This window comes from Jaculus jaculus, chromosome 20 (genome assembly GCF_020740685.1).
Source record: "Jaculus jaculus isolate mJacJac1 chromosome 20, mJacJac1.mat.Y.cur, whole genome shotgun sequence".
NCBI classification, from domain to species: domain Eukaryota; kingdom Metazoa; phylum Chordata; class Mammalia; order Rodentia; family Dipodidae; genus Jaculus; species Jaculus jaculus.
Window position 1 is genome coordinate 445,196 of NC_059121.1, and position 23,766 is coordinate 468,961.

Here is a 23,766-nt window from a genome sequence, read left to right on the forward strand (position 1 = left end):
ACACACACACACACACACACACACAAGAGACTATGTCTCAAACAAGATAGAGAGAAAGGACCAGCACACCAAGGTCATTCTCTGAGCTCCACATGTGCACCATGGTTTACACCATACACACACACACACACACACACACATGAGAGAGAGAGACTGTGCCTCAAACAAGGTAGAGAGAAAGGACCAGCACACCAAGGTCGTCCTCTGAGCTCCACATGTGCACCATGGTGTACACCACACACACACACACACACACACACACACACACACACACACACACACACGAGAGAGAGAGACTGTGTCTCAAACAAGGTAGAGAGAAAGGACCAGCACACCAAGGTCATCCTCTGAGCTCCACATGTGCACCATGGTGTACACCATACACACACACATACACACACACACACACACATACACACAAGAGAGAGAGAGACTGTGTCTCAAACAAGGTAGAGAGAAAGGAACAGCACACCAAGGTCGTCCTCTGAGCTCCACATGTGCACCATGGCACATGCATGTGCGTGCACGCATGCGCGCGCACACACACACACACACACACAGTAATAAAACAGAATATGGAAACAAAAAGATTGATATACTTAAAAAGTGTCCTGATTCTGGTGATGAGGCCCTGGAAGCCCTACCCAAGGAGACCATTCCTTGGTACTTTCTTGGTACATTCCTGATACTCTAAGTGGTAGCTTCTTCTCGGGCAGCAGGCCCCATATCCCTTACGGGCTTTGACTGCTGATCTCTACAAGGGTTAAAACATCCACAAGGAAGCCGGGCGTGGTGGTGCACACCTTTAATCCCAGCACTTGGAAGGCAGAGGTAGAAGGACCACTGTGAGTTCAAGGCCACCCTGAGACTCCATAGTGAATTCTAGGTCAGCCTGAGCTAGAGTGAGATCCTACCTCAAAAACAAACAAACAAACAAACAAACAAACAAACAAACAAACAAACAAATCCACAAGGAAAGGGATGCTCTCTCAGTCTAGATGAATCCATTCTTGAAACGTCACTAAGACACTGACTTTTTCCTCACTGGGGGTTTCCTGGGGCATGCTATAGTACCCACCCATGAGGCCCAGAGCAAAGACCACCTCTCCTCCCATGCTGTCCAGATGTCCACTGCTGTAGAGCCAGCAGCTCTGAGCTCCAGCACTGTGAAAGCCCTGTCATCTGGCCTGTTGGTGATCTTCAGGGGCTGTTTGAGGCCTCTTCTAAACCAGCAAAACTAGCTCACTTTTGGTAAAGACTTCCGAACATTACCCAGACAATGGGCACACACCCAGGACAGATGTGCTGCACAGTTTATGCGCTGACAGGGCACCGTCTCTCACTTCTCTTCTGCTGATGAGACAGCACCTCACCTCCCTGAATTTGGAATGCTGCCTGGTCTGGTGTGGGATTTAAGTCTTAGCTTTGTTGCTCATATGCAGAATCCAGCCAATAGCATAACATAAAGAGCTCTCACTGAATTGGAAGAAAGGGCTGAATGTCACCACAGCTCAGACCCTTAGATTCCAAAAGATCCTGGTTGCTTTGCTTACTCTTCTTACTCGGCCTATGTGATTCGAGATATGTGAGAGCTCAAGATATTTGCTTTGAAAACATCCTAAGAATATTCCAGAATGAAACTCTGATTAAAAAAAATCCTATCAGGGCTGGAGAGATGGCTTAATAGCTAAGGCATCTGCCTGCAAAGCCAAAGGATCCCAGTTCTAGTCTCCATGACCCATATAAGCCAGATGCACAAGGTGGCACATGCATATGGAGTTCGTTTGCAGTGGTGGAGGCCCTGGTGCACCCATTCTGTATCTCTCTATCTCTCTGCCTTTCTCCTTCTCAAATAAATAAATAAATAAATAAAATATTAAAAAAAAATCCTATCACAAATGCTATCTGTACCATTACCCACACCAGAAGCCAAAAGCATTGCAGCCTAGGCCTGTTGCAGACAAATTGACAGTGTCCCGTGCCAGGCCATCCCTCAGACTCTGCCCTGTGAGGAACACTGCACACCTCTTCAACTGCTCACGTGGCCCCTTTGCTTCCAGAAACTGCTGATCTCTGAACGCATGACCTGGTGTTCTTTAAAATGTGGCATACCTTCAAAGTTTGAAAAAAAAAAGTCACTTATAAAGAATTTACCCAATTCTGGAACAAAAGCTTATAGAATATGCGTTAATACTTTCTAAAACATTATTCATCTCTGGATATTGTGATTTATTGATTTTGAAAGAACAGCAGGAAACAGAAAAATGAGAAGAAACTGAAGGGAGATGGAGAAAGTTAAGATTGGGCACAATGTGCCAATTTTGACTGTAATTATGTAGAAAATATAACATGCAAAACAAAGCAAAATATTAAATGGCAAAGAAATGAATGGTTTAGATATATGCTGCCAAGAGTCAGGACAGTCTATGACAAATCCTTCCTTTTTTGTCACTGGATCTGGGCTTGATTTTTCAGACCAGTTGATATTACTGCATTATTTGTATGAAGACTAAGCAATTTGCAAAATAATCTTTAACAGTATGTCTTAGGTCTGGAAATGTCAGAACCATTTCCTGCAGCAGAAATCTTAACACTCCGTCAGCCTTTCAGGGATACCTAATGGTAAAGTATGGATATTTCCAGCAGGTTCTATAGGACAGTCTGTAGGAGATGGGAAGGGCTTGTCTGCCTTCAGTGCAGCTGAGTGAGGGGGTGATCCCACTGGTCCAGCCCTGAGGCTGAGCAGATGTCTCTCACTGGAGGCATCTCAAACACAGACTCTCAGCAAGTCCCACTTGACTTTGTTGCCACACGAGACCACAGAGAAGTGAGGCGCAGTCCTGGGACCTTCTGCTTCATTGAAGGAGAGTGAAGCAGGTCCCCAGGTTTTCCTTGAGAACTTACGGTCTGGCTCAGCCATGTCACCTTTTGGAGCCCATGGAAACCGCACCTGTCTTGCTCCTCATTCCACAATCAAGTCCTTGACTTCAGGAAACTCCACATGCTGTGCTGGCTTCTGTCTCCAGCGCCTCAATTACAGACCCTAGAACCTGGTGGCCCAAGCTCCACTCCTTTTCTGAAGCCTTTTTGAGCAGCCTACTGAGGGTCCTTCATATAGCTCCTGCCACATTGGAGGTGGGGATCTCAGGCTGCAGGCATCTTTTATAGCTGGGTCCTGATCAAGACCTAGTTGGGAAGTCTTTGAGTTTCTTCTGGCCACTGTTGACTAAAAGTTACTGCAGAGCCTCCTTGGTTCACCCTTCTAACAACTTTGGGACTCCCCAAGGCTGGGGAAAGCCCTGTGGATGATCTGTAGGGACATCTGTGAAACTGGGGAGTCAGCACAACCCTAAAACTTCTCAGCGGCCCCAGAGCTGAAGACTGTAGCTGGAGCCAAGGTACAGATTGGAACTCCTCTGATTTTACCTAGGAAGCAGCAACTGAAATGTCTTCAACCAAGATTAGGTGACAGTGAAGAAATATGCTTAATAAGAGTGAAAAAGAGACATAAATATGAGAAAGTAGTCTGAATGTGGGGTAGAACTGTTTCTATTTACTTGCCAAGCATGATGCTAAAAAAATAATACTAAGCTACAGCAGTTGTCATGGTAACACAGCTCAGGCCCCAATTTGACTCAGATAGCATTACAGACTTCACTTCCTCATGAGACCCTTTCTCAGAATAACACGCAGGAAAGGGTAAGGGGTCAGGGGAGGGGAGGATGTATATCAGGCTTTCAGTGGGGACATTTCCATAGTGCTCAAGTGTGGGAAGATCAGTGGGAGTGCAGAGAGCCCACACACATTCTCGAGTGTGGTGTGGAGGTTTGAATCAGATGTCCCCCATCAGCTCATGTGTTCTGAATGCATGGTCCCAAGCTGATGGCAATTTGGAGGGGTGCCGCCTTGCTGGAGGAGGTGTGTTGTTGGGGGAGGGCTTATGGGTGCTGTGGTCAGCTACCCCTTGCTAGAATACAGCTACTCCCCTGGTGCTGCTTTAAAAAATATTTTATTTTTACTTATCTGGGGGGGGGGAGGCGGAAGAAGGAAAGAAGGGAGAGAGGGAGAGGAGGAGGGAGAATGGGTGTTCTTGGGCCTCCTAGCCAATGCAAACAAACTCTTGATGTATGTGTCACCCTGTGCATCTGGCTTTATGTGGGTACTGGGAAATCAAACCTGAGTCTCTTGGCTTTGCCAGCAAGCGACTTAACTACTAAGCCATCTCTCCAGCCCCACCTGCTACTGTTTTCCACCTGCTGTGGCAGAGGTGATGTACAGCCTCTGCTCATGCCATGGTTTCCCCTGCCATCATGAAGCTTCCCATGGAGAGTATAAGCTACAGTGAAAACTTTCCTCCCATCAGCTGCTTTTGGTCAAGTGGTTTGTCCCAGCAATGTGAAGGGTAACTACAAGGGCCAGTTCTTCTCCTAGTGAGAAGGCTTATTCTACCTACCCAGTCTTGAGGCTTGGATAGAGGTCTGGAGATGGCCCATCAAGTTACTAAATGCAGGAAGCTTTCTTTCAACTCTAGGCCCACCCCAAAGCCAGGGTGATGTACATCCCAGGTAAGAACAGCATGAGTCAGTTCTATTATGGGATGGGCCTCGGGTCAGTGCCACATCATCTCTACATCACAGCTGCTTCTAAGGAGTTATCTAACCATTCCTGCAGGAAGCTAGGTTTCTCCCGAATTCAAGCAGAGCAAGTCCTTCCTACAAGCATTAGAGAGGAAAATAGTCTCTCACTACAGTGCAGTTCTCTTTCAAGTATATTTGGAGTGACTTATATTCATTTTATGTGACCCATGATAATTGCTGGATTCCTCAACTTTCTATAGAGTTTTAAATTTTAATTTATCTACCAGATTGGTTTTTTTTCTAAAGCCTTAGAATAACAAGGTATCCAAAGAGTTTTCAAGTGGACATTGTATTTGTAACCAAAATAAGTTCAACCGTGGTTAATGGCTACTCAGGCTGCGTGCCATGCACCAGAGGTCAAAGAGGTAACATTCTCCAAAGTAACTTTCTAACTTAGCAAAGTAAATCAGGCTGATGTAAAGATACCACTTGCCGAATGGGATTCTTAAGATGCCAAAGCTGAAAAGTGCTGACTATCAATCTTACAAAAACGAAAACCAGAGAAAAGTTAATTTGGTACTGCAAGGAGCAGTGAGCAGGCCGTAATGGGAGTGCCGCTGACCCAGCTCCGAATCTCTGGTCGGACAACAGTGTAGTCCTTGCCAGGAGCCAGCTGGCCTGAAGAGGCCAACCCAACATGAGTTGGGTCAAGGGCACACAGCGAGAGCAGCAGTGGTCAGAGGGCACAACAGAAGGTGTTCTGAGGATCTTGGGATGAAGGTGGGGTTCAGTACAGGAAATCTGAGGCACCTGGATATCTGTGTGGCCATGAGACACCAACAGTGAAGACAGCAGATGGCTGTGTACAATGGATGTTGACTGTCAGCACAGCGCCGGCTCGGGGATCATGCAATGCTTCTGCATATATTTCAACAAGTCCTCTCCTTCTTCACTACCAAAGGTTCTTTTCATCACCTCCTCTCTAGGAGGCACTTGTATCTGCCGTTTGTCATCGCCTCCACGTGTCTGGACTCCCCTGTGCAGTGGGTGTGTGTGTCACTGTTAGTGGAAGCACCACACGCTAGTGAGGTGCCCACACGCTAGTGAGGTGCTGCTTGCCCAGGAATGAAGCGTGCTCAGTGTGGGGCTGGGGCCAGGGGCTGTCTCCAGGTTCTGGGTTTTGTCCTAAGCCCGTCCAACCACAGCACGGCAGAGCCTCACACCTGCGGGGCTCTGAAGCCTCACTTCCGCAGGCTCAGGCTCAGGCACAGGCTACAGAATAAGCTTTCCCAACACTGCTCCCATCTCAAAGCAGGCACCAACTGGAGCTTGTCACCCAACCCAGGCAACCTGAAGGACTTGTCATTTTGTATGTGAACCATGTCCTGATTTTCACACACTAACATGAATTAACCCACAGCAGTAACAGCAACACCTCAACTTTATCATCAATAGAAATCTCAGATTTTTCATACCTATAATCCTGGCTTTTGGGGGGTCTAAGGCAGAAGGACTGTCACATGTTGGGTTGACCTGGGCTAAGAGTGAGATCCTGTCTCAAAAATAAACCAACGAACAAGAAATACCAGATTAAAAATAAATCACAAGAAAAATAAATAAATCACAAGAGCTGGGTGTGGTGGCGCACGCCTTTAATCCTAGCACTCGATCACTGTGAGTTCAAGGCCACCCTGAGACTACATAGTGAATTCCAGGTCAGCTTGGACTAGAGTGAGAGCCTGTCTCAAAAAAAAAAAAAAATCACAAGACAGTTGTCCATAATTGGAAATGTTGTTCATTATGTACACTAGGAGAAATCTTGGCCATGCCTCTAGTAAAGCACTTTAAATTTCATACTTTAGTCCATTCCATTAGAATGTCATAGGAATATTTAAGCATCACTGGCTTCCTGTGAAGTCCTGTGCACTTTATTTTGAGCTTTTAGGAGGACAGTCTGAGGAAGTGGCCCTGTCAGATGCTGCAGGAAAGAACCACCTAGTTCTCTTGTTTGACCTTCAAGAATAACCAGGAGACCTCCATCTTGTTAATAAAAAGGCAGATGCCAGGATCCTTTGAAACAAAATTACTAAGAAAATCGTCACCCTAATTCAATTTCAGTAGAGTTGGAGCTCACTTTTTATTAGGTTAGTTTTATTTATGAATTATGATAATGTCATTAAAGCTTTATAGAATTTTATGGATTGATCCTTCCAGTTAGAGAAACTGTCTTGTAAGAGTTCTCTTAGATTGTATCATTTTATAACATCCTTTATAAGAGCAACCACAGAACATCAAGCACAGGCCTGTGAAAGGCTTTGAACAGACACCCCTGCTGTCATGCTTGCCAGCTTTCATGTGGTGGTGGGGCTTCTTGGGAGGACCTGACTTGCTCCTGTGGGCCAGGAGTCTCCTTGCTATCCTCCACTTCTCCAGGTTAACCAGGAACAGGGAGGAGGAGAAAGACCAGGAAGGAGAGGAGAAAGGGGTGGTGAGGGTCCACCCCAGGGTAGGTCGGCAGGCTCATGTAGGCATGAGCTGTAGGGAAGGTGTCTGTGAGCAGCAGCCCTCTTGCCCAAAGAAAGCGTAAAGAAATTATGATTCATATGGCATTCTCATGACTCTTAGAAAGATGCGCTTTATTATTTATTTATATTTGTGAGCAGAGGGGAGAGGAGTGTGTGTGTGTGTGTGTGTGTGTGTGTGTGTGTGCATGTACATGTGCGTGTGCATGCCAGGCTAGGGCCTCTTGCCACTTTATACAAACTCCAGATGCATGAGCCACTGTGCATCTGGCTTTGTGTGGGTACTGGGGTGGGAAATTGAGCCTCCAGCTGGCAGGCTTTGCTGGCAAGCGCCTTTAGCCAACTGAGCCATCACCCCAGCCCTAAGAAAGTTGCACTTTTAAGGGCTTATACTAGTCAACTACTTACAGTTAATGCAATTTTGTAATAAATTCATCTCTTGGTAAGGTTCTTCTGGAATATTTCTATTTTCCCTGCCTGGGAAGGCAAGGTAAATAGGGTACGTCATTTCTGAGGATCCCAGAACATATGAGTGATTACAGCAATCAAGGTGCATTCTACATGACACCAGCTCCTGCTGACATCTCCCGAAAAGCCTCCTGGATGCCCACCTTGCACCTAGAAGTCATCCTGGCAATCCATGTCACTGGGGAAAAGCAAGTCTCACAGCCATGTGCACAGGAAGTCCAGATCCCTAACACAACAACCTACATTTTAAACTGCCACCACACAATAAATTCTGTAGCTCCATGTTCTGATTTGGGAAATATCTGATCTTCAAAATAAAAAACAGGAAAGTATCCTTATGGTATTTCCCTGGAAAGTTTCCCAGCCACTTCAGAGTGAGCTGAATATATTTTGGTTCTGACCCACTATGTGATAACATTATCTTCTTCACCAAAAATCTAATAAATAAATAAATTAATTAGGGGAATGATTGCCAAATATTGTGATGGTGAATTGGTATTTATTTTATAGAAATTATTTAAAAGTAGTAATTTCTTCAATCTGAGTGATTTTACCAAGTAATAATTATCTTCAGAAAGCATTTCATTCTTTGGTTATTTTCAGAATTGTTAAGATACTTTCCCTTTCATATATAAAAGAAACAAAACAGCAACAATTATCTTTCTCCATAGTTTGAAAGGATTCAAGCCTGCTTCTACCTCACACAACTGGGCAAAAGGCTTATGTGGAATTTGGAGAGATATATTTGTCCAGCATAGATGCCAATTGAGGACTTTGGGTCAGATTTGACGGATATACTTCCCCAACACCCCACAGATAATTTCTTTTTTAAAAAACATTTTATTTATATTTATTTATTTGACAGAGAAAGGGGGAGACAGAGAGAGAGAGGGGGGGGGGAAGGGAGGGAGGGAGGGAGAGGGAGAGAGAAAGAGAGAGAGAGAAAGAAAGAATGGGCGTGCCAGGGCCTCCAGCCACTGCAAACAAACTCCAGATGCTTGTACCCCATTGTGCATCTAGCTAATGTGGGTCCTGGGGAATTGAACCTGGGTCCTTTGGCTTTGCAGGCAAACACTTTATCCATTAAGCTATCCGTCCAGCCCCCCACGGATCATTTCTGAGGACTGTAGCAAGACCAAGTGTGTTATAACTACAAAGGCCCCCTTCCATCCCTATGTGCTGTTGGGGAACAACCCAGCATTGTGGGGCCCTGGGTTGGTGCCTCTTGCTTGCCAACTAGATAGTTTGCTGGAGTGGAAGGCTCTGGCTGGATTGAATGGCTGTAGCTGACAGTCCTCTCCTGCAAGCTTCAGTTTCCTCCTCTGTAAAGCAGAGAGAATAACAGCACACACCCAGTTCACAGGCTATGAACAGAGTTAGTGAAATGAGCCACAGGAAACATTTTATAAGCAGCTAGCTCACAGGAAGTGAGAAAGACTGGAGGGACCCACCTGTCCCTGGGGCACTGCGGCAGGAGGAAAGCCCTGTTAGAGCAGTGCTACATCACTGTTACATTGTAAGAACTTTTCTTATCTTTTCCCCTTTTAACAATTTAAGATAGTGGGGTTGAGGCAATTTACATCCCTAACTGAAGGCTGTCAGACACTTCCCTGGTGCCCCAGATGAGGATGCTTTGAGTCAAGGACCATCAGCCAACAGCCAGTCCCCTTAGCCTCAGCCAGCACTGGCGGCTGTGAATGCTTCTCCATGTGTTGAGGAAGCTGTATGGCAAACACAGCTGCTTGCTGCTGAAGGCTGTTGTGAGACAGCACCCCCCACAGGCAAGTTCATCCAGGCAAGAGTGAAGCAGAAGACCTGTGATTGGGGCAAATACAATCATTTATTTGCATGAGGGAATGCAGTGACTGGGGTAAGCAAGGCCCCTCATTAGCATGAGAGACTGTGGCAGCTAGACAGCTCAGTGATGCCAATGGCTTTTCATTTACTTAAGACTTGAATGACTGATGCAGATGCCCTTGTCACACTTTCTTTCTGCCTATATCCACAGGTGGCGTGATTCACGTGGAAGTCACACCCCTACCTGTGCTGCAACATTAGGGCCAATAAAAGCTTCACTTGGGCTGGAGGGATGGCTTAGCAGTTAAGGTGCTTGCCTGCATAGCCAAAGGATCTAAGTTCGATTCCCCAGGACCCATGTTAGCCAGATGAACAAGGGGGCACACGTGTCTGGAGTTCGTTTGCAGTGACTGGAGGCTCTGGTGCACCCATTCATTCTCTCTCTTTCTCTCCCCCTCTCCCTCTTTCTCTGTCAAATGAATACATTATTTAAAAAAAGCCTCCTGGGGGGGGGGGGCTAGGGAGATAGCTTAGCTGTTAAAGACACTTGCTTGCAAAGCCTATTGGTCTGGGTTTGATTCCCCAGTACCCATGTAAAGCCAGATGCACAATGGGGCACATGCATCTGAAATTCATTTTTCACTGGCAAAAGGCCCTGATGCAGCCATTCTCTCTCTCTCCCCAAAATAAATAATTTTAAAAATGTTTCTCTTGAGAAGCTCTTTATTGACTTTATGCACAAGGGGCTGAGATGACAGCCTGAGGAAAGAAAAGTGGCAGCCATGGTAGAGGGAGCAGTAGCCACAGCCCTGTGGTGGAGGCCATGGCAGCAGCAATGATGAGACAAGCTGAAGGGGAGCAGGCACTGGCCAGAGGCCATGAAGACTGGAGGATAACAAACTACAGGCTGGAAGGGTTGCTGTCAAGGGCCAAGGGTCTCATGCACCTTAGGCTCTGGAGCTGCAACACTAACTGCTATCAGGTCCCAGGGTCAGAGGCCTGTGACACTAGAAAGTGCCACCTGCTGTGCCAGCTGGAGCCTGCCCACTGCTGCTGGAAGCTGCGGGTTACAATAGTCCCAGTGGTTAAAGCCCACAGCAACAAGCCTCCAATTGGAGTGGCCAGAGCAGCTGTCTCTGGCATCTAGAGCCCAAAGCAATAGGCCCCATGCCCCAGGGCTTGGAGCTGCGACCTCTGCGCCTGCCAAAGGCCATGAGCACTCAAAGGCCAGCACTGGAAGTTTTTCTTTGCTTACCCACAATTCTCACCTTAGCAGAGCTATAGGACCCTAGCCAGGTCACTGGTAACAGAAACACACGATGTGTGTCCTGGGTGCTTATGCTGCCCTGCAAAAAGGGGCAAAGCGAAGGGTTTGGTTCTGTCAGTGTGTAACTGCTGCCTAGCAGGATGTGTGAAGAAACAAATACTTTCCCTGTCTGATGCAGGTTTTTTCAGAGCAGGATGCCGTCACCTGGACTGAGGAGCAGTGAGGGAGACCCTCTGTGGAGGAGCTGGGACACAGTGGCAGGGATTTGAAGGAGGCGGGCCAGAGGGCTCCTGAGGAGGATGGACGGGTGAGAGCAGGACCCTGGTGTGTGTTGCGGGGGTTGGGGGGGGACATGGAGAATAAAAGATTTCCACTGTGGTAAGCAGAGTTGTGGAACTCAGGCTATGTTCTAGAAAGTTCATAACTCATGGTTGGAACCCAACAGTTCTGCATTTCAGAAGAACCTAGCCAGTGACAGCAGGGAGGATGGAGGAGACCAGAAGCCTGAGAGAACACATGTGATAGTCCCTGAGGCATATGAGCCCTGATGGGCAGACCTGCTTGCTTAGGGGAGGGCACACCTGGGAGGCACCTTCCCTGCTTCCACCGCATACCAACCCTTACCCTCAACCTGTTACTGCTGAATGGCCCCAATCTTTTTCCATCCCTGACTTTCCCAATGGTCCACTGCCACTGCTAGCCACTTCCCTCCTGACTGTGCAGGGTTAGTGGGCCAGGAAGAAGACCAGGGACAATACAGTGATGGGGAAAAGGTCTCATAGAGATGCTAAGGGTAACATTGCCACAACATCGAATTATGGCACACTCTCAGCAAATGGGAGCCAAAGGATCACGTGATGTTGGTGGTAGTTAGGAGACAAGCAATTAGCCCTTACTGCCCATTCACCAGTCAGGAGAGCATGGGCATTTCTGCAAGTACTGTTGCCACCACAGCACATGTGTATGTGTATACATATTCATATGCGTGTCCATATGTGTACGTAGTGTCACATGTGTGAGCACGAATGGAGGCCACAGGACAACTGTAGGTGTCAACCTCAGGACCTCTGCCCCTGAGCTCACCCACTGGGTTGCACGGGTGTCCAAAAAGTGCCAGGGATCCTCCTGTTTCCACCTCCCCAGTGCTGGAATTACAGGCATGTGCTGCCATACATGGCATTTTACTAGTGAGGGAAGCTCTACCTACTGAGCCTTCTAATCAGTGCCTACAGTAAGCTTTTGGTGGGTCTGCAGGAATGCCCGTCTTTCGACTTACTAGCGAAACACTGGAAGAACAGGTGAAAACCAGGGTCAAGCCTTGGTCACCTTACTTCTGGTGTTTTCTTGAACGATGTCTTCCAAAGTGTTTGGAGACCTACTGGATCCATGGTCCCTGGCCCAAGTCCCTAATGTACATCCAAGGCACTGTCAACCATCGGGCCCACAAAGAATCACACTTCCCCAGACAATAACCAAAGTATGATTGCTGACACAAACACAAGGGGGCCACTGGGTGTTCACTGCGGCTCTGCTCTCTGGTGCAGGCCCTATAGCTGCGTCTTCTTGAGAACTAATGTTTGGGAGGCCCTGGTCTCAGCACTGTGTCAGGAAGGGTCGTCTACAGATAGAGGGCCCTCTTCCCTGTCCTCCTAGCTGGGTCCCATGGGATTAAGTGCAGTCTTTCCCCAGCCTTGTAACTGGTCAGGGGGAGGACCTGCTTTTAGAAGAGCCTTTTCTACAAAGCTGGGCTTCCAATGCCTGGGATCAAGGCTGACCTAGGGCAGTCATGGTAGGGTGGAAGGTTGGTCCCCCACATCCAGAAAGCTCAGCAGCTACTTGCTGTTGGTGGCGGCTGTGTCCTAGACAGGTGGGTGGGAGCAAGGGGCATGTGTGGTACAGAGTGGTTTTTCAACCCTGGCTGCCGCAGACAGCCACAAAGGAATTTCTACAGTGGATTCTGCCAGGGCCTGAACCTAAACCATGACATCAAAGGCTGGGGGCAGGGTGCTGGTGCTAGAGGGACCTACGAGCTCTGCAGGCACTAATGTAGAGCCAGGGCTGAGGAGAAATGACAAACACGCGCACAGCCACCTGCCCCACACTCCCCTTCCCACTCCCTCACCAGCTCGCCTATGGCCCCAAACCCATGATTCCAAGAGATTTGAAATGGGGCTAAAGGACCCACTATGAGTGGATGGTTTATTCTATTGTTATTAAAACTTCATCGGGGGATGGTGGCACACACCTTTAATCCCAGCACTCTAGGAGGCAGAGGCAGGAGTATCACTGTGAATTCAAGGCCACCCTTAGAGCACGTAGTGAATTCCAGGTCCGCCTGGGCTACAGTGAGAGCCTACCTCAAAAAAAAAAAGCCTTCATGTGAAAGCCCCTTTATCTAGTTCCTTATCTGTTAAACAACCAGCATGGTGCTAGGACACTCCTTTTCTGATTTAGGATTCCAGAGGAGTCATTCCTGGGGCTGAGAAAGGAGACATATGGAGTCTAAGGGTCAGGCTATCCACACATAACAACACACCCACAGCAGGTCTGTGCATCCTCCTCTAGCAGGTTCAGAGGCTCAGGCGGTCCATGGCAGGGTCCTGGGGGAAGCTCTTATTAATTGTCCTAGGAGCTGGGGCGGGCACTCATACGGGAGCACTCCTGTTGGTGTGGGCTATTTTTAGGATGCAGAGTCCCAGCTGTCTCCTCCTGCCTGCCCTACTTGATAGCAGAGCAAGTAGCTAATTCTTTCTCTGAACAGTCAGGCCTATCAATACTTGCAGATGCAGAGTCATTGTCAGTGGCAATTATCTCTGTCCCCTCCACTCAGCTTGGGACAAAATGACACAGTGACTCAGACGAACAAAACTCCGTGTCTTTTAGGGTGAACCAGCCAGCATTGCCCCTCCCCTGCACACACGCACATCAGCTGGCACTACATATGCTACAAGTTCTCTCCAAATATGCTGCCACTGCTGTCCCCAAGGCTGCGGGCAAGATTTGCCATCCTGGTCCTTCCAAAGCCTAGCTTCGTTTATGTTCCTCTTCTTTTTCCCTTTCCCCTTCCTTTCTTTCTTGGTTAGGCTATGTAGCTCTTCAAACCAGCAGCAGACTCTCCAGAAACAAGATGTTGAACTGGTTCATAAATCCCTGTTTGGGCTAGTTATGGGTTAAACTGTGTCTCCCTCACCCCAGTTTAAATACTGAACTCCTAAGCCTCAGAACTTGGAAGTGTGATCTCATTTGGAGATAGGGTCTTTAAGAGATCATTAAGTGACAGTGAAGTCCTCATTCCTATAAGGAGGTTGGGACATAGCATCCCCATGGGTGATCACGTGAGGATACAGGGGGAAAGATGCCATTTACTAGCCAATGACAGAGGCCTCAGGAGAAGCCAGCTCTCCCACACCTGGATCTTGGACTTCTAGCCTTCAGAACTCTGTAAGAAAATGAATTCCTACCATTTGAGCCACTTGGCCAGTGGCCCATCTTGTAGCAGCTCTAGTGAACTAACAGAGCTTATAACCCTTGGTTCATCGGCAAGAAACTTGAAGGGCTGACAGTCTCCACTGTTTTTCGTGATGAGCTTTAATTTCACAGACAGCAAAAACGCGATAGCAAGGTCCACTACTCTGAGGAGGTTCTGAAGAAAGGCTTTGTGTCCATTTTGGTGTGTGCGCATGCAGAGACACTACATACTCCTCAGTGGCCATGGGCAGAGTCTGTGCTCCTGTGCCATGCCAACGAACCAAGTGAGCCACACGGCCCTGCACTTTGTCATCACACCTACTAGCCAAGCAACCTCTGCTAAGCTACTTTATTAATAAAATAATCCTAGAAACATAACTGTCCCACAGTCCCTCATCAAGTTTTGCTTCAAACAGTAAGACTGTCTTTTCCTTCCAGCCGGAACCACTTCTCTGTGGTGGCAGTTAGTGGTGAGCACACAGATCACAACTAGGAGACGGCCACCAGAAGCAGCAACATGCTCAGGTGGCCAGGGTGCGACTCTGTCCCTCCTCTCTGGTTTTCCTTGTGCTAACAGGACAAGATCCCTGACCCCTTATAAACCGTTAGGACAACACTAAGCTGAGTTAGCTCAGCCTGACTTCATGGATCAGTGGTTCCGTCCACTGCCAATGGCCAGAGGAAAAAGCCACCCAGGGAGGTTCTGCACTGTGTGCTTAGCTAGGCCTGACAGGGTACATTCACTGCTGCTGTCATGATTGTCTGCACTGTGGCTACTCAGTTCTAAGAGGACAGGGGAAGGGCAAGGAGCTGCCATTCAGTTACCACCTGGTTCCCTAACAGTGGACACATCTAATTAATTAAAATGAGGACCCTGGATGTATACCAGTGTGCAGGCAGCACCTTGATTAGGGCATAATCAAGTGTCATTCTCTGGGCCATGCTGCTCACACATCTGCAGGACAGCTTGGCTGGTCACTCATGGCCATCACATGCCCCATACCCAGAAAACCAGGTGAGCTATGAGACACTTCAAGGCCAGGCCTCCCTGCTCCTTATACCAGTCTGCCTAGGCCTGAAGTCTTTTCCCTGTGATAGCACCGCATGTTGTTTCTGTGCGTTATAGGCCCATGAGCGCAAGTGCTGTGCTGGCGGGGCCACTTCTTTAGTTTCAGGACAAACAAATCTTACAGCTTTTGAATGTCAAAACTCTCACTGAAGAGACCTGCAGTCTCTTGGCTCAGCCCAGGTCAGACAGAGGCAGAACCAACCTAGAACATACCTATCAGCTCACTCTAGAGGTCCTGGGCTGTTTTTATCCAACACTGGAGAAGTAAATAAGTAACCCGAAATGCCTTTACTGCTGGGCATGATGGATCACATCTGTTAATCCTAGAATTTGTAGGGCTGAAGCAAGAGAACTGGTTTGAATTCAAGGCCAGCATGGGCTTCAGAATTAGCTACATCCAGTATGGTCTCAATTTAGTCAAAAGACAGGTTAGTCCTAAGCAGGCAAGAGGTTTATGTCCCTTTATACATAAAATATATCATGTAAGCGGACAAATGCATTCATTCAACTTAAAACAATCACAATTCCTAATTTGACATGAGAGATTTTGGTGACATGGAGCACAGAATCTAGTCCAGGAAAAATTTCATGAAATCCCAGAATCTTTCACACATGATAAACTCAAACTTATGATTTTGTACACTAAACTGTTAAATAGATATTTTTATGATATTACATGTTAAACTCTTAAAAACTATTTTGAGACTTACCTGAAGATACAGATGTGGTGTTTGCTCTGTTTTGAAAGTGAGTGTGTTTTCTTCTGTGACAGAGGACTTGACGGCTTAGGAAAATGAGCCTTAAAGATGTATGAGAGAGAAGCTGGCACAGAAGGACCCTTTAGAATAACTGCTGCTGGGTAACAGTCCCGCTCTCTTTGAGTAGCTCATCAGGCACTGATGACTTTCCCAAAGCACACAGCTTGGACTGTGGAAATGGTGTGGTAACGACCACATGTGCAACCAACAGCCTGTGAGCAGACAATGTGCAAAAGGATGCACAGGCATGGATAGTCATGCTCAGATGACCCGAGACTCTGACAGATCCTGCCAACACAGGTCCCTACAACTTGAATGACTGCTCACTTCTGCAGTTCTCACACTGCCCTTGACTATTCCATGTGCACCACACGTTATGCTCCTCTGGAGAACTCTATGCAGAAACCAGGGCATGGAAACGGCAGAGAGATTGAACAAGTCTTTCAAGAAGTCCCACTTTCTTTCCTAACACTTCAGACATTCAACAACTCATAGAAGGCACAGACTGAGCTGAATCCAATTATGATCTTGTCAAATCAGTGACTAAAATGTTGCTAGCTATGTTTTCCTGCGTTTGCAATAAGGAAGCCTCTACTTTGCAAACTGAATGCACAATTCTCAATTTTGGTTACAAAGAAAGGGAACACAGATACGGAGACCTTAATGGGAGCGTAGGCATCAGAGGAGCTGTGATTATTTATAACACTGACAGAAAATGAAAAAACAGCTTACTAAGACATTTCTCTCTGTAAATACCACTTCCTCATGTCAAGTAGCTCCCCGCTTTTTCCAGAATGCTGGCTGTAGGTTAAAAGCTCTCCCAAGTATAATGTGTTGTGATATTTGACTCTACAGGCAAAATTACACTCCTCTTCTCTGACCTCAAAGTCATCTTTTTATGAAGATGGAAGGCGGTAATAGACTGTTATGTTTACTAATGATTTTTGAAGCCAACCGTCAAGACGTTTCTGTGGAATATCTTTCTCCAATATTTCCATAAATCCCGGTGGAAAATAAGTCGGGCTTATTTTCAATCATGTAACTTCTGTTGGAATCCATCTTTCACTGGGGTGTTGGCATCAAGCTCTGCTCTGTAAAGAGGTCTTACTAGAACCTTTATATCTCTTCTCTCCTAGTAGGGAAATACGTGGAACCAGAATAGGAACCCTGGGGAAGGTGGACTGGCAGGATGGCTCAGGCATCCAGTGGCCTCTGCTGGAGTGGGGATGCTATTTGTCTAGACTCCCAGGGGTCCCACCCTTAGTGACGCTGGCAGAACAAGCTTCATGTGAGGCAGCCTACAGTGAAAAGGGGACAGACAGGCCAGGGGGAAGGACTGATTTGTTCTGATAAGCTGACTATAGAAAGACCAAACTGAGGTCGTTCAGGGTTCTTTCAAGAAAACAAGGCTCTTCCAGAAACATCAAAGATGCCCATCTAGAAATGTGACTTAATTAAGCGTTGATTAGGGAAATGATCAGTATAGAATTTAAAAGTAGTCAAGAACATGCAATGGGGAAGATGAAACCTTCATGTCTCTGCATGCAGCGTTTTGCGGGGGGGGGGGGGCGGGGGGGCGGGGAATCTCAGAAAATCCATTCATTCCCTGTTCCTGAGTACTTCAGGAGTGTTTCCCTGTAAAGAAGCCTCCCCATTGTCCCCCGTGGCTGGGAAGACCCAGGTAACCTGCTCAGTCTTCCTCTCTGGGTCTGCTTGGAATCTTTAGCCCCATCAGTCCACCCTTGGTGCAGGGGGTAAGGAAACAAAGGGAAGAAACGAAGTGGGAAGGGACCTAGCAGATCCAGCTTCTACCCCAGCGAGCGAGCGTGCTCCTGGAAGGAGGCAGGGTACGGCACGAGGGGGAGGCTGGCCTCCACGGAGTCTGGCCTTATCGCTTCAGGAAGGACTCAAGCCATATCTCTGCCTTTCCAGAGCTTTCCGAAAAGCACATTTTTTTACCTTTTAAAGAGCCACTTCCAGAGGAAGAGAGCTGGAGCTGGGAACAGGGTTCAGCAGCAGACAGCTGGCCCTGTTCTGCAGGTCGACTGCTTGAGAGGCCTGGGGGGAAGTGTGTGTGTGTGTGTGTGTGTGTGTGTGTGTGTGTGTGTCAGTTATGCTAGGATGGGCACGTAGACCTTGCAAAAGACCAGGAAAAGTTCACATTTTCTTTGACATCACAGAGACCAGAGACCAGATGAGCAGGCCGGGAGAAGATAGGGTTAGGGCAGGAGAGTGTTGGACAGTCAGTGAGGTGAAGAGGAAAGAAAGCAGCAAACAGGGAGATGGGCCCGGAGGGGTAAGAGGGAGGGGAAGAGAGGGAAGGGGACCTGGGATCAGGAGAGTGCGGAGAGGGCGAGGTGGACAAGTCTAAGCCACAGAGCCCAGACATCCTAGTAGGATGGGCATTGGAGACAAGGAGGGCTGGGGCGGAGGGAGAGAGAAGAGAAGGTTTCCTCTGGGGAGAAGGAGCCAGGCTGCGGGGCTGCGCTTCCCTAGGAGGCCCAGGCCGGGCGGCGGAGGACAGGACGGCACGCTGTCGCCCCCCACCCGGCGGCCCGGGCCCGGGCCCTGTCCCTGTCCCGCAGGCCTTACCTGGCCCTTGACGAGGCTGGCGGCGAACTGGCGCATGACGGCCTCCACGGTGTAGGCGCTGGACCAGCCGCGCGGCGTGAGCAGCTCCATGCAGATGGCGCCGCCGTCCAGCACGTAGCCGTTCTCCAGGCGCGGGCTGAGCACCCGCATGAAGGGCGGCGAGAAGGGGAAGTTGTCGGGGAAGGTGAGGTTGAGCAGGATGAACTCCGTGTTGGTCTCCTTCATGTCCTGCCACAGCACCGAGTCCTTGTCCACCTGGTGCAGCTTCACGTTCCAGTCGAAGAGGCTCTCGTCCACCAGCTCCACCGAGATGAAGCGGTCGCTGAGCCGCGCGATGTCCTGCAGCTCCTTCATGAGCCGCCGGCTGCGCACCTGCGTGCAGTGCTGCTGGCGCGCCGCGGGCCCCAGGCCGCCCGCCGGCCCCGGCCCTGGCCCCGGCCCCGGCACCGCCCGGGCGCCCGCCGCCCGCTCGCGGGGGCCCCCTGCGCCCGCGGGGCCCGCGCCCGCGCCCGGCTGCGGCGGCTTGTCGCGCGGGGCTGGCTCCGCCGCGCGCTTGCCCTTGCCCTTGCCGGGCCCGGGGCTGGCGGCGCCCGCGCCCCCGGGGTTCGGCGGCGCCGGCTTGTGGCCGCCGCTCTTGGCGCCGCCTTTGCCGCGCAGCGACGCGCTCTGCGGGCCGCCGCCGCCGGCGCGGTGGTTGTGGTGGTGCTTGGGGTCCTCGGTGTCCCGGTTGTGCAGGCGGATAAACCCGATCTTGCGGAGCAGCGTGGCCATCTTAGGCGCGCGCCGGCGGGCTCCGCGGGCGGCCGCTTGCGGCGGTCCGAGGACGGGTCCGCTCCGGCCCGACCCGCTCCGGCTCCGATTCCGGCTCCGGGCGGGCGGGCGGGCGGGGGCGCGTGCAGGATCCGCGGCGCCGCTGGCCGCCCCGAGCCGGTCCCTGGGCGCACGCAGCCCGCGGACGCCGGTGTCCGCTGTCCTTTGTACGCGGCCGCGGCCGGGCGGGCTCCGAGTCCCGCACCGGGGCGCCCGGGAGGCGGCCGCAGACTCGCTCGGGGCGCGGGCCGGGCTGTGCGGTGCTGCGCGGCGTTGCGCTGGCGGCTACCGCGGAGCCCGGGCCGCCGCCGCTCGCGTCCCCGCCGCCGCCGCCGCGGCTGCTGACATTGCAGAGGCGGCTGCTCCGTCTGAGCCGAGCGCGGCGCGGCGCGGCGGGCGCGGAGGGGCGGCCCTGCCGGCGGGGCGGGGCCGCGGGTTGCACGGCGCCGGGCGGCCGCCCCCGCGCCCAGCTCCCGCCGCGACTCGCGCGGCCGCTGGGGGGAGACCGCGGTGCGCGCCCCGCTGCGGGCTCGGGGCTGCGGGGGCCTGCTCGAGGCCGCGGGGTGGGCGCCCGGGAAGGAGGGAAGGGAGGGTGCGCCTGCGGGTCCGACGGAGGAGGGTCTCGGAGGCCCGGCACCCTACTCTCCGGGATCCCCGCTGCGGGCCGGGGGCTCAGGCCCGGGCCTGACGTCCCATTTACCCCCGGCCCCCGAGAGCCGGGAGGGTCCGGGTGGGAAACAACCTATTTTGTCAGCTCCCGCGAGCCAGAACCCGGAGCCCCAGGTCTCCGCACATCACTTGATGAAGGGCGGGACACCTTTAAAGACGATCGAGGATCGGTCCCTGGGGTGAGGGTCGGGGTGGGATGCCAGAGCAGGCGGCTGTCGAGCCAAGAGACGGACCCCTGGCTTCTGCGTCCCCAAGACGGGTTCTGAGGAAGGGACCCACGGCAGAGCTCGCGGAGGCGCGTCGCACCCACCTGAGGGCTGGGACTCCAGGCCATCCCCTGGCGCGGGCATGGGTGAGGTACCCTGCGCTGGAAGATTTTCCTAATGTTCGCAAAGGGAGGGATCCACCATCCACCTGCCGGCTGCCAGCCTTTCCCTTAGCCCTTTCCCTTAGCACATTTATTTATTTATTTGTCTATCTATCTATCTGTCTATCCATTTATTTATTTACTTATTTATTTTGAGGTAGGGTCTCACTGTAGCCCAGGTTGTCCCGGGATTCACTATGTAGTACTCTCAGAGTGGCCTCGAACTCACAGTGATCCTCCTACCTCTGCCTTTCAGTGCTGGGATTAAAGGCGTGCACCACCACTCAGGGCTGACACCCACAGTTTTAATCTGTTCTAATTTCCAGCTAAAGGCTAGTGTATAAGGAGCAGTGAACTGTGGAGGCTTCCGTGTGCTGAGACGCGAAGTCAATCCAGTCCTTTGGAGAGCATCACAGGGCCGGCCTGGAAAGCATCGGAGGATTCTCTCCTCTGCCGCTGGCTGCTAGGGCTGGACCCCCGCCCCAGCCCTTCTGTGGGGCAGATGTTTCTTCCGGACGCGGGCACATTGCTGTTCTGTTTGGGACATCGTTTATGAGGTCATTAGAATTTTAACTGTGGAAAATAACCGGTGGAGTCAGGCCTGCAGAGTCTGGACTTGTGATCTGGGGATGTCTGGTAGAAAAGTCAGCTGAGCTGGGTTAGAAGTGCAGACGGTGCGTGCCCTTCCAACACCTAGAAAACACTGGAGACAGTGGCCCCCAGATGCCTGGGCAGCCCTGCTTTCAGTGGGCCTGACCTGGCTCATGGCCCAGGCAAGGTGCGAGCTGCGGGGTAGCTGCAGCTGACTCAAGATCTGCCCATCCTGGGCTCCTGGTAGTTTTGTTTTATGATTTTACTCTATTCAGCTTTTATTTTATTTTATTTTGTAGTTTTTTTTTCGAGGCAAGGTCTCATTCTAGCCCAGGCTGACCTGGCACTCACTTTAGTCACAGGTTGGTTTCTCCTGCTTCTGCCTCCCAAGTGCCGCAAAGGCATATGCCACCACACCTGGCTTACTTTTTAATTTTTAACGTAGGGTTAGAGAGATATGTCATCCAGCAAGGTGCTGTGAGTTCCTTTAAGGGCCTCAGCAGCATAAGGACACAGTACTGCAAGCAGCCAGGCAGATAGTCTCTGTCCTAAGACTTGACTTTCAGGAAACCTGTCAGGTTTCATCAGATCCATTTATTGATGAAGACATTTAGTTACAAAGAGGTCTAGTGTGTCCCATGTAGCTACATGCTGAGAAGGGAGGTCCAGCTGAGACCCACACCTTGAGGACCCTCTGCCCCAAGCCCCCAGGTCTTGTGCTTGCTGTCTACAGCTGCTCTGAGACTTCACTGCTTGGACTCAGGTCCAGGTGTGGCCTGAGTCCCAGGGGTAACCTGAGTCAGGCCAGAGAGAGAGAGAGAGGGGAGCAGGGAGGGAGAGGGAGAGGGAGGGGGAGGGAGGGAGAGAGGGAGAGAGAGGGAGAGAGAGAGAGAGAGAGAGAGAGAGAGAGAGAGAGAGAGAGAGAGTCTAACCAGTGACTAACCCTCTTCCTGAAGCAGGAATGCCCCCTGGATGCACTTGGGGTATGGCTTAGTGGACACCCCAAGCAACTGTCTATATGTCTGTGCTGTGTGAACTCTTCCTGGGGAGGCAGGAGCATGGAGGACAGAGCAAAGTGAGGGTTACGCCAAAGTGAAAGTCACTTGGTGAATCAGTGAGGCTTTTGGGGTTACTTACAGGTATGTGGGTGAGGGCTGCTTACAGGACATGATTGACTCAAAGGCACCTGCATCACAGAAAAGCCCACCCCAGCATGGGTGACGTGACAACGCATGGAAGCAGCCTCCCTGCAGCTCTCAGCAGGCAGCTGGGCTGGTCACAGGAGGGTCTCCTCTTCTCTCTCCTGCACTTGTTCACCGCTTTATAACCGTGTGGACATTCTAAATTTCAGGAACTTCCCAAGACCTGAGAGTTACCTACTTCCTGACACACCTGAGCCTCCCTCTTTCTTCCATGTGCCAGAGGAATTTGCTATTCAAGGCTTTGTTTCAGAATGCCCTTACTGCTAGGGTGATGGCTTCAATGTGGATATGGTTGAAGTGTGACCCCCACGGGTTCACGTGCTTGTGAGTTAGGAGTGGTGGTTTCTGAAGAGATGGGGCTTAGTAGGTCAGTACTGGTCCCTCCCTGGCTTTTGGATTCCTTTGCAGGGGTTCCCACCAGAGCACCAGCAGCCATGTGTGAGATAGCCAAGCAGAGTTCTTGAGAGTTTCCGAAGAGGCTTCTTTACAAATTATCCAGTCCCAGGTATGTCACTACAGAAACAGAAATGCACTCATGTGGTGATTGCATAACTTCTTGTCTGATTGTAGAGGCTACTGCAGAGTCAAATTAACAGTGATGCTGGAATGAACAGCCCATCCAGACTGACTGACCGCTGGAGGACACAGTGAACTCACTATCTGTCTGTCTCATTCACAGGACCCACTCAAAGACTAAAGTCAAATATTAATTAGAATGTGGGCCGGGCGTGGTGGCGCACGCCTTTAATCCCAGCACTCAAGAGGCAGAGGTAGGAGGATTGCCGTGAGCTCAAGGCCACCCTGAGACTGCATAGTGAATTCCAGGACAGGCTGGGCTAGAGTGAGACCCTACCTCGAAAAAAAAAAAAATTAAATGTTCCTCCAGACAGGAACCTGGTCCTCAGTTGTTCATAAGGAAAAAAAAAAAAAAAAAAAAAAAAAGGCTAGAATATGAGACAAAAAACCCAAGAATTTGTAAAAGGGGAAGTTTAAGTAAGTCCCACTTGAGTCACTATGTACCAACAATATTATAGTCATAGCAAAATAGCTCAACATGATGGAAATACGTGTGCTCTGCATAGGAGTTACAGCAAGTGAGCAGAAAGCAGGAGGGTGTCCACAGTGTGGCTGCAATTCCAAGCAACTGGAAGACCCGGGAAGATTAGAAGGAGGCCATTTTGAATAAAAGAGCATTATAAGTGGGGAACTTCCCACTAGAGCCAATGTCAACTCATTCTCTTCTCAGTCCTGGTTGTCAGAGTGAGCAAAAGGGGTCTGTGTGGTTAATCACCTAGCCTCCTATCCTGGAAGATTCTAGAAAGTTCACTCTTAAAAGAAAAATGAACAGAGGGGAATCTCACCTGATAATGTGATAGGCTATCTTTGGTGGATACAGTGAATCCCTCACACTTGATGTCCAAACATTCAGAAAAGGAAAACATTGTAATGACAATAAGTTATTGCCAAAATGTAAGAACATCATAAAGTCGGCCACTTTAAAATAGTTGAGTCTAGTGCCTCTCAATAACTGTGGGTCTCGTCTAGTGGAAGGTAGGGAAGAGAATGGTTAGGGAACCTGCACCCAGAGCCTGAACCAATCTAATGAATG

At 50.1% G+C, this 23,766-nt stretch overlaps 2 protein-coding genes across 2 annotated transcripts in view; both read right to left on the reverse strand.

Annotated features, from left to right (window-relative positions):
* Ube2ql1 (ubiquitin conjugating enzyme E2 Q family like 1) overlaps nucleotides 1-19,354 on the reverse strand; it is a 40,909-nt gene extending 21,555 nt beyond the window's left edge. The window contains exon 1 of the mRNA XM_004666109.2: nucleotides 18,519-19,354. Within this exon, the coding sequence (XP_004666166.2) occupies nucleotides 18,519-19,289 (771 nt within the window). The 5' untranslated portion in view covers nucleotides 19,290-19,354. The remainder of the gene's footprint in view (nucleotides 1-18,518) is intronic.
* Nucleotides 19,291-20,347, reverse strand: LOC123456297 (basic salivary proline-rich protein 2-like). Its single transcript, XM_045139096.1, has 2 exons — nucleotides 20,146-20,347; nucleotides 19,291-19,985 (listed from the first exon to the last, which is right to left on the reverse strand). The coding sequence occupies exons 1-2, from the start codon at nucleotides 20,345-20,347 to the stop codon at nucleotides 19,291-19,293; spliced, it is 897 nt and encodes a 298-aa protein (XP_044995031.1).
* Between the last annotated feature and the right edge of the window lie 3,419 nt (nucleotides 20,348-23,766).

Bases quoted from the DNA above. Each gene is read 5' to 3' on its own strand.
- LOC123456297 (XM_045139096.1), bottom strand. From the start codon at position 20,347: ATGCCCGCGCCAGGGGATGGCCTGGAGTCCCAGCCCTCAGGTGGGTGC. The intron at 19,986-20,145 runs GTGTCCCGCCCT...CCCGGCCCGCAG, and splicing joins ATCCTCGATCGTCTTTAAAG to CGGGGATCCCGGAGAGTAGG.